Source organism: Quercus robur, chromosome 3 (genome assembly GCF_932294415.1).
Source record: "Quercus robur chromosome 3, dhQueRobu3.1, whole genome shotgun sequence".
Classification (NCBI taxonomy): Eukaryota; Viridiplantae; Streptophyta; class Magnoliopsida; order Fagales; family Fagaceae; genus Quercus; species Quercus robur.
This window is the reverse complement of record NC_065536.1, coordinates 46712654-46723736: the sequence shown is the minus strand read 5'-3', so window position 1 is coordinate 46723736 and position 11083 is coordinate 46712654. Positions and strand designations below refer to the sequence as shown.

General features: G+C 32.5%; 1 protein-coding gene across 1 annotated transcript; it reads right to left on the bottom strand.

The window, feature by feature from the left end:
• Nucleotides 1–5735: 5735 nt before the first annotated feature.
• On the bottom strand, nt 5736–8533 carry LOC126718095 (leucine-rich repeat protein 1-like). Its single transcript, XM_050420170.1, has 7 exons — nt 8367–8533; nt 8124–8256; nt 7910–7981; nt 7205–7348; nt 7007–7087; nt 6204–6256; nt 5736–6094 (listed from the first exon to the last, which is right to left on the bottom strand). The coding sequence occupies exons 1-7, from the start codon at nt 8434–8436 to the stop codon at nt 6048–6050; spliced, it is 600 nt and encodes a 199-aa protein (XP_050276127.1). The 5' UTR covers nt 8437–8533; the 3' UTR covers nt 5736–6047.
• Nucleotides 8534–11083: the final 2550 nt, after the last annotated feature.

The following is an 11083-nucleotide window of genomic DNA, read 5'->3' as shown; positions in this document are numbered from 1 at the left end:
AAAAATTATTTTATTATGTCACAGTTATATCTTATGACACCAAATACCAACCTCTATAAGAGGGCCTCTCGGTTAATTATTTATTTTTATTATTAAACAACATGATTTTCCTGATATTGCTTCATAAAAATTTCCCATTTCCAAAATTGGAAAGACAACATAATTTGCAGGAAATCTGAAAAAATTATAAATAATAAATAAAAACTAGTTCATAAACTGAATTTCCATACCTTCCGTGTTGCAATCGACAGATGCAATAGCAACAGCAAATACAAAACAAACCAGAAATCGAGTAACCATCATGTAGGATTTATGTCTAAGCAACATTATAGAAATAATCTCGAATAGCTTTTCTGTTCGCTTATATAAACAAGCTTGTGCTTGGTCAATGGAGCACATAATACAGTGATGGGATTAAGATTTAGTCTTTGTATTTTTAAAGAAAGATAATGTTTTATTCAAGTCAATTAATGTACAAACTTGCCTGCCTGGATTGATTGATAAAGATGAATATATTAATAGGTAAGTCTACTCTCCATAGGTTAATCTGTAAAAAAATGATTAAATATTATAAATTGAGAATTATATGTGCGGACTTGTTCCTAGTTTGAAGGAAAAGAACGTAATTTTCAGTTCCAAACTAGCACATGACATATTGTACTGAGAGGAAACCCGTTCCAGTTCCAACTTCAAAGCACAGAATATGCTGCAGGATTTTGGGGGGAGTTTACTAGTCCATTGATTTAAGGAGCCATTTGGTTCGGTTCTATTAGAAATACTGGAAAATTGTATTGCATTTCTCAAGTAATAACATATATAAGAGTGTATTTATATATATAGTAGGCAAGTGTGCTGTACAAATAAGTGTACTAAGCAAAACAAGTAAAGTGGGCCTAAAAACCACAAGCCTATTACACGTTAACAACCCCCTTCAAATTGAAGGTGGATGTGAGATCAACATGAAGTTGTCAACTAAAGCACAAAGCCATCTTTTAGGATGTGACTAAGTGAAGATATTTGCAAGTTCATCTTGAGAGGAGATTGAGAGCACCATAGACAAGATGATAACAGATAAAGTGACAATCAATCTTGATGTGTTTAGTCCGTTATTGGAAAACATCATTGTAAGCAATATGAATGGTACTCTAGTTATTACAATAAAGAGAAGTAGTAAAGGATGTGGACACACCTAAATCCTTGAGAAGCCATCGAAGTCAAAGAAGTTCAGATGTGGTATCGGCAAGGGTACGATATTCCGCTTCAGTATTGGAGCAGACCACAATGGTTTGTTTCTTGCTTCACCAAGAGATTAGAGAAGAACCAAGAATAAAACAATAACTAGGGGTTGACCTTCAATCAGTGGGATCTCCTGCCTAATCAGCATTAGAGAATGTACGAAGAATAAGAGGAGACTATGTAGAGTAGTAAAGGCTATGAAAGAAAGTGTTATTCAAGTATTGAAGAATGTGTAGGACAATAGCACAGTGAGTCGCTTGTGGAGTAGATAGAAATTGGCTCACTTGGTGAACAACATAAGAAATGTTTGGACGAGTGACAGTGAGATAGAAAAGGCTGCCAACCAATCATTTGTAAAGAGAGGGATTAGACAGTGGTTTCCTAGGTAGGGGAGTTAGATGCACATTAAGTTTAACTGGAGTGATAACAATCTTAATAACATATATAAGAGTGTCTTTATATAATAGGCAAGTATGTTGTACAAGTATGTGTGCCAAGCAAGACAAGTAAAGTGAGCCAAAAGCCCATAAGCCTATTACGTGTTAACAAGTTCTTAAGGTCTCATGATATCCATGAGACCTCTTGCTAGCATCTTGGGGCTACCCCCAAGAGATTCCTCCCTACAATAACCTGGTGTGTGTGGGACATGAGAACTGCACATGACCAAGTAAATAGTCAGATACTTGAAGATGTTTGAATAGTCTTGTTTATTATATATATACACACACACACATATATATATATATATATATATATATATATTATTTTTTTTCTTTTCTAAATCATAGATTCATAGAATTTCATTAAATAAGATCCCCTAGCCGTTAGGTATAAACATGTGAGTAAAGTTTTATATTAAATAATAACAATAAGAGTGAATGATTAATATAACATATTTTATAAAAAATTCTATGACATGGAGTTTTTAAAATCTCAATATCTGTTTTTATAATCGTATATATAATATAAGGATTCAAATTAAGCCATGTTAGCATTTTACTAACAAACTTTTAAAAATAAAATAAAATAATGGTTCAAACAAAACAAAAAACCTGTTTTACGTCAACATTTGAGACATTAATTAACAATTCCAAAGAGGCAAAAAACCCTCTCCTATAAACTCCATCTTTCTAGAATCATCTCAAAATATATATATATATCTCTTTCTCTCTCTCTCTCTCTCTCTTTTTGATAGGATTCAAATCGTCATATTGATAAATAAGTTGGGGCAAGGTATGTTTGCATCTTTTTGTTTCTCTTTCTAAACACTGACAAAAATGATTTTTTTGTGTACAAAATTCTTTATGATGCAGATATGAGCTTCTATATTCACTTTATTTGATTGTTTGTTTATTTTATGGGTTTGGAGATTGTTGGCTGCAAATTACAGTCAAGATAAATAAAATAAGCTTTATAACCACTTTAAGATCTTTAAAATAAAAAAAAATACGTCACTTTAAGAAGCTAATAAAAATTTTATCATGTAGAAGTAGATATTAAAGTAACAATATGTTGGTGATGCTTATGTGATCTGTTGTGATAGATGTATAATAAAATAATATCAATGATGAGGTTGCTTCAAATACAACAAATCATATCAATAATTGTGATAAGCATGATATCCTTTAAATTATTTATAAAATATCACTCTGAATGCAAAATTGCACCACCTAAAACAGTGAGAAGAAGGATATTTCCAGATTAACAAGGCAATAAATGGACCTATTGGTACTGTGTGGGCCAGGATGAGCTAAAGAATACTAGGCCTGGATTGGAGCCAAAAGAGGCCTATAGAAGTGTTTCTAAAGAAGGTTCGAGCCCAAGTAATCCGAGGAAAGTATAAGTCCGAAGATTAAGCCGAGGAAGGAAAGAAGCTCGGGGTATCAAGAAGAGGACTAAGAATTGTCAAGCCATGCCAACAATGATGATTAGCTAAAGAAATAGTAACTAGTCTAAAAAAGCTTTGGACGAAGCTTTCTGACGAAGCCACTGTCCCCTTCGCATTAAATGCACTGTACCAACCATGCATGCCGCATTAATAGCTAAATGACCCCTTTGAATAGTGTCCCAATAGCCTGTTACCTACTTAGCTCAGCCTCAAAAAGAAGGGGAGGGGAAGGATGTGAGGAGAAAATTGGCCTCTACCATTTTTTTAAAAAATAATCTAACATTTTGCCCAATTTCCCAAACTAATTAGGGAAATGCCCATATTTTGAAACTCAACTTTCTAAAAACCAAGTTTCAGTTTAAAACTCGATTTTTGGACAATCGAGAGTTATAACAAACTGAAAATTAAAAAAAAAAAAAAAAAAATTCTGGAGCCCCATAGTGGCGTTATAATGAGCCTTATAGTGATATTTTAAGACGCTATAGCGGCGTTTTGGAACTCGAGCTCTATGAGCTCGAGTTTCATGCAAATTTTTTATTTTTATTTTTATTTTTAATTTTTTTTAAGTTTAATCGCTCCATACCTATAGTGATGTTTTAAGGACCCTATAATAGCGTTTTGAAACTCGATTTTTGGACAATCGAGTTATAACAGGGACATTTCCCTAATTAGTTTGGGAAATGGGACAAAATGCTAGATTTTTTTTTTTTTTTTGAAAGGGGCATTTATCCATTTTCTCCAAAGATGTGATAAGTATCTTGCTTGAAGGATCGTCCACTCTACGTGTGGATGACTAAGATGAAAGCACTGGAGCTATAAATAGGAAAATATTCCATATGTTGTGAGATTGGTTGGAAAAGAGAGAAAAAGAGAGATCATTGTAAACACTAAAGGGAGCCTTATCTTGTATTTACACCATAATAGTAACTCTCCTCGGACATTCCGAGGAAAAGTCAATAAACAAAAGATATCCTTTATCAATAATCTATCTCAATCCTTAACTTTCTTCTCTTTACTTGAATCTTTTTCTATTTCTTAAATGTTAGCCCAAAGATCCTCCTCTAATAAATTAATTATCTTGGGTAGAGGCCCAACCCAAATTGGGTTGCTCGAAACCATTTACAGTCTTTTTTGACTTTCCCTTAATTAATAATATAGAAAGTCGAATGGTAATTGGCATGTGATGTGAGTGAGAGACTCGTCTTTTAACGTATGGTTTTATTGTTGTTGTTGGGAGTCCTTATCTTCGTTTTTGACTCCAACATTCAATGCAAACGCTTTGTAGATGCGCATGTGCATGTTTGGTTTTTTAATGGGTGTGGGACACGCCAGAGTACCTTTGTAATCTTATGTAGATATTCATATTATGATCAACTTCGTCTCCTTAAAAGAAGTGACTTGACTAAGCCTAAGCACTAACACAACACTGCTAGCTTCCCATTTCCTTTCAATTAATGATCATTAAATTGAGTGTATAACAACAACCTCACGGGTTTATCCAAAGTGCCAATTAACCCTACGGTAAAAAAGTAAAGGGAATATAGGCTGGTTGACCTAACCTCTGTCTAAAACATAACATTGTCAACACATAGACTATGTGAATCAATCTCACCAAATCCTTGATTGCCAACAAATATTGGCGCATCACGATCTGTTTGAATAATGGTACGTAATATCATTTTCGTTTTTCACAACCAATTTTAGGAGACAGATTTTTATTGGTGGATATAAATATAATGTCAGTAACGGATTTAGATTAGAATTAATAAAAATTTATCATCTAAGATTTGTTGCGAAATTATTGGGAAAATATTATGGACATAGCATTGTTCCTTCTATTTTATACTTGTTGAGATTATACTTATAAAAGTGATGTTAATAGTATGTCTATATAGAAGTGATGCTTTTGAGTTTCAATTGACTCAATTGGTAAAATTTCTTGTAATCGTATTTTTAAATATATATTAAAAAAAAGGTAACATTGCTTTGATCATAATTTGTTAGGTTACCAATTGTGAAAGAAAGTTATGAACATTAATATTGCTTTCCTAGTTCACTGATCATCAAACTCAATTGGTTTCAACAAAATTATATTCTCAAGGACTTGAATTTGGGCAACAAACTTCTTACTTCTTTTCCAATTCTATTCCATCTAGGGTCATATTTTCATATATTCTTGCTGATCAGAGAGTCCTCCATACCTTCCACATAAATAAAAAAAGAAAGAAGGGAAAAATAGAAAATAAAAATCCAGGAGAGGCAGCGTATGCATATTTTATCAAAAAGGAGTTTTGAGTGGCAAGGTTTGCTGTGGGCTCAAGATCACCATGATAAGATTGGAAAAAGGAAGAGCAAGAGTCAAAAAGATCTTCTTGTTTGAATAATGCAAACTGGCCAATATGTTAACAATAAAGGCCAGTAATTTCCCAATACTTTTCTCTCCACAGTGAGATTCAATTTGTTTTCAAAGCTCCACCCAAAGTAACTTTGCTAGTTTGCTAGTTGTCTGGGGCCCTTGTATTCACTTTGATAAAATGTATTTCCAAAATCCATGGACATTCATAAACAATGGAATCACACCATTATGTGGATCAGATATGGAAATCAAAGGTTTTTGCCATGATTTCGCCCTTCAATTATTGTAAGGCTCTTCCGATTAACCAACATCCAGTCCATAATTTTTGGGCATAGCCAATAGTACACTCATTTTAAGTTAATAGGAAAAGTGAGCCATGCAAAAGATATGAACTTCCTACATTAACCAATCAGGGCCCCTGAAGATAAAAAAGAAGTATATATAGAATCATAGATGCAAAACAGATATGTATAGAGGTTTATTGCCATGATTTATTGGGCTTCAGAAATCCCAATTTTATTTGAAAGCCACATGGTAGCATGAAGGTATTGTAATCCAAATCTTCATTTACTTCTGAACCCTTGGATCTTGTATTATTTTAGTAACTGCAAACCCTACAAGCCATGAAAGAAAATGTGATAGTTGTAGATTAATAAATTTGATATAGGATTAAAATTTGAATTAAAAAAAATGTGATAAGCTAATAGAAAATTGTATGTGTACCAGATGTGGTTTTACGGTGGACAGTCCCTGCTAGCTGGTTATCTGATACATTCCTGATAAAAACATAGTATTCCAATTACTATAAGACAAACCAGGACGAAGGCACACAGTTAATAAAAAATTTAATATAATATTCATCCAAAAAATAGAGAAAAGAAAGAGAGTTCTCATATGAAAATTCATTTGCCGCAAGTAAAATAATATCCAAGTATCTATGATATATTTGTTGATAGAAAGAAAATTCTCATATGAAAATTCATTTGCCTCGAGTAAAATTATTGTTAGAAATATTAGACCAAACCAAACCTATATAGAGTATGCCTAATAGTGAGCTCAGTCTAACCTATTACCAAAGAGTTATATTCTTTGGCTTTGTAGTTTGTTCCTTTTGGTTTCTATACGAAGGGGGTAAGGGCTTATTTGTGTACTCTCTCTCTCTCTCGTCAATTTCAGCAAAGCATTTAAGGTATGAATGTTTTGTATTTTGTTCTTGTAACAAACACCATCGTTGCATCTCAATAATACAAATCCTGAGATATATTTGTCGAGTGTTTTTTTTTTAGGTTGGGGGGGGGGGGGGGGGGGGGGGGAATGGTGTATATTTATGCGTGGGTAGCTATCAATGACATAAAATGAATTGATTGCCAGCTTTTCTCACAAATAAATGGTCAACTTTTTATAAAAGTTAAAATTTCAAAATAGATATAAATGATTAAAATGGAAATGCCAATTTTTTTTTTTTCTTTTTTGATGGAAAGAAAATATCATATTCAAGCTAACAAGAACTTGGAATAACTACTCACAAAATCCTCAAATTCCCATAGCGAACGAGTTGAATGACCTTTACTGGTAATATGCCACTAAACTTGTTACTGTTCAATCTCCTGCAAACAATATAAAATCTTAGTTTAAGACAATATTCCTCTAATTATTTTTTTCCCATTTAATTTTTACTTTAAAAGTAGTTCAAACTTTTCAAAGGAAAATGGATAGGTACTTACAAAAACGATAAGGACACCAAGTTTCCAAGAGATTCAGGGATTGGCCCACTAAATTGATTCTGATAGAGGTCCAAGCTAACAAGCTTCGTTAGATTAGCAATCGCGATTGGAATGGTGCCAGTAAGATTATTGCCAAATACCTCCCTACCAGTAAATTAACACGATTATTCCAAGGATGTTTAGTCAGGTAGTGATATACAAACCATCAGGCATAATTTATTTGGTCATAGCTCTAACACAGATGGTTCAACTTAAGCATCAATTGGAGACAGTCTAATAGAATTATAGGTAAATTTTTAGCATCAAAATTCAGGAAATTTTATTATTTGCAATAAAGCTGAATAATGAAAGACCAGTGCTTCTATACTTAACAGATTCAGAAGATGATTTTAAATGGAGTAAACATAAAGGCTCTGTTTAATTTTAATCATACTTTTCTATTCAAATATGTTATCTCCTGATGTCACTGCTTACCATTTCCTTTATGAAATACTTTTTCTGCTCTTATTACTCTTTATTATCAGTATTTTTGATGAATAAGTTTTATTCTTTATTTCACAACATTTTCCCATAAACTATTCTTTAAACACAAAATACTACAAGAAAAAAGTATAAATTTACTTTTTTTTTCTTGTTTCTTGTGAGAAATATTCTCCAGTAAAAATTTTCTTGATAATCAAACACTGGAAGTGAAAATCAACTTACAAATATTGAAGATTAGCCAAGGTTCCAAGCTGGGGAACAAGAGGTCCCGAAAGTCCAGCATTGCCAAGGTCCCTACAAATTTTAAACTTTTAAACTAATTTAGTTAAAAAAAATTGCCTAAGCGGCCGAGCGTAATAAAAGTAGGACAGTAGATTTGTATTTATCTCGTAGGACTACTTGGTGAAAATAACAGAAGATGTTAACGAATACTTACACCCTTGTAACGCTATTATTGTAGTTGCAAGTAACGTGATACCAAGTGCATGGATTGACCAATGTTGGATCCCAGCTCTGAAGGACACCGTTAGGATCTACCAATTTGAGTTTCCACGAAATAAGAGCATCCCCTGTTGAAAAGAGCATCCCATTTCAAAAATTTGAGAATCCACACAATTTGCGTGATATCTGAAAAAACAAAATTACTAAAAAGAAAACTGTATGAACTAAATTTCCATACCTTCCGAGTTGCAATCTACAGATGCAATAGCAACAGCAAATACGAAACAAACCAAAAATCGAATAAACATGGTGTGGAGTTATATCTAAGCAACGTTATCGAGATAACTTTTCGGATTTTCCTTTTATAAACAAGCTTGTGCTTGATTGATCAATGGAGCACATAAACATAATACAGTGATTGGATTAAGATTAGTCAAGTCAATGTTCTTCTCAAAAAAAAAAAAAAAAAAAAAAAAGAAAAAAGAAGAAGAGAGAGACTAGTCAAGTCAATGTACGTACTGAGCTGCTTGCCAGCAGTGGCGGCAAATAAAGAATCTTAAATTAAATTAATTATACAAAATCTAATAAAGATATAATTTAAATATATTAATGTTAGAGCAACCACTAACTATACATCTATTTTTATACTAAAATCTTAATTAATTTATTTATTTTACACATCATTTTTATAAAACACCCACATTAATTTATTTATTTTATAACATTTTTTATTTAAATAATCAATTTTCTTAATTTTTTATTATGTCTCTCAACTACCCCTTTTACATACTCTCTCTCTCTCTCTCTCTCTCTCTCTCTCTCTCTCTCTCTCTCTCTCTCTCTCTACCCATTTTTTCTGATTTGTTACTTTCTCTCTATACCCATCTCTATACCCATTTCTGAACACAGATCAACTCTCCCTCTTGGTCTAATCCACACCATCTCGATCACAAGCACCGATCCACAGCTCCGATCAGGCAAGACCCAATCAAGCATCGATCTCCCTAGCTCCTATCCACAAGCACCGATCAGATCTGACCAAAATCTCCCTAGCTCTGATCCACAAGCATCGACCAAATCTCCCTATCTCTGATCCACAAGCACCGATCAGATCTAAGATCTCCCTAGCTCCGATCATGCTTTGATCAGGCAAGACCCATACCCACGAGCTCCAATCTTTCCAGTCAAGCACTGATCGTTCCAATCAAGCATCGATCTGTCTCTTTGTTGTTTGTCTGTGTGGGTTTGTTTGTGTGTAGGTGTGTTTGTGTATCTGTGTTTTTTTTTTTTTTTTTGAGCAAGTGTATCTCCGTGATGATTTGTCTGTGTGGATGTGTTTGTGTGTGAGTGTGTTTATGTGCATCTGAGGAAAAAGAAGAAGATGAGGAAAGGAGAAGTTACTGAGTTCGTTGAGCACGGAGAAGAGAGAGAAAAAAAGGAGCAAACATGAAATTAATAAAATAATAAATGGACGAGCTATAGTAACCGTGTATATTTACACGACTACTATAGCTTGTGTAGAGATATACACATTTTTACACACTTTTAGAAGCACTGATGTGGAGCATTTTTGAGGCAAAATGTATAAAAGTTGTCTTTTTCTATTTTACATGATTTTGCATCCACTGATGTGGATGCTCTTACCACAAAAAAAAAAAAAAAAAAAATACAGATATATGAAGTATTATAATTTTTTTTTACTAATAAAGAAAAAAAAAAAAAAAAAGAGACTGATACATAATAAAAAGAAAATGAAAATGCTAAGATAAGAGTGATAAAGTGAGAGAGATAGAGAGTTAAAATGATATTAGAGAAGAGAAGAGAAAAATAGGAAAAAGAGAGAGAGAGATGATATTTGCTATAACTGTGAATCGAGTCGCTAAAAAGAGCAAAATTATTGTATTTGCAAAGCCAAGGAGCGCATAACTACTGGTATCAGTCAAGGAAAATTCAAATTCACAATATTTATCATGGTACATTTTTAAAGAAAAAAAAAATGAAACTAGAGATTATTTTTAAATAATGAGTTCGACGAGTTATAAATTTGAATGATTATAGTTTTTTTTGTTTTGTTTTGTTTTGTTTTTTTTTTTTAATAGGCTTTTTATTGAATAATTTGTTCACTTTTGTTATTGGTCTAGTTTTATTTTTGTTTGGGCTATTTTTACTGTTATTTGGGCTAATTTTTATTGTAATTATTTAAGGATTTTTTTTTTTTTTTTTTAAGGTTAAGGATTATGTTTGAGAGACCAAAATTATTTTTGAAGAATGTTACATTGCACAATATTTTCATAACAAATCTTATGTGACAAATTGTTATTGGTGGGTTAAAAGTGATGTTAGTATTGGGTCCAAATTAAAATTGGTAATAGCTTAATACATAGGATTTGTTGTGAATGTAGCATTACTCTTATTTTTATTGTACCCAAATTCTTGTGATTTTCAAGTTAGAGTTTCTAACATTTTTATTAGTATTATTTTTTTATTTTTTTTATTTTTTCAGGTTGAAGCCGCACCCTGCCTGCCAGAATTGACTAAGATGAATATTTTAATAGAATCAAATCCATAGCTAAGTTCGTCAAAAATAATTGAATATCATAATATCTGGAAATCGACAATTATACATTCGGACTAGTTTCTGTTTTGAAGATAAGGAACGTTCTTTTGCAGTCGGACCCGCTGCTGAGTATCGAAAAGAGCATATTATTATTATACCAAAATAGAGGAAGTTGTATTTCATGAGCTACTTAGTAATGCTAGGATAAATATCAAAATAAAACCAACCAGGATGTTTACAGTCAAAAATACATACTGACCAATTAAAAGAATTTGACCTACCTCAAGTCTTTAAAACTAGTAGTTTTACCTTGGATTGAATCCATACCAGCTGCTGTATTTGCAACTTAATTACCATGAAATTGGGTGTCACCGACAAAATGTATACCAACCTGCATC

Coding starts and splice junctions, on each gene's coding strand:
- LOC126718095 (XM_050420170.1), bottom strand. CDS start 8,436: ATGTTTATTCGATTTTTGGTTTGTTTCGTATTTGCTGTTGCTATTGCA. Junction 7,088..7,204: donor TTGGTGTCCTTATCGTTTTT/GTAAGTACCTAT, acceptor TATTGTTTGCAG/GAGATTGAACAGTAACAAGT. Junction 6,095..6,203: donor CCACCGTAAAACCACATCTG/GTACACATACAA, acceptor CATGGCTTGTAG/GGTTTGCAGTTACTAAAATA.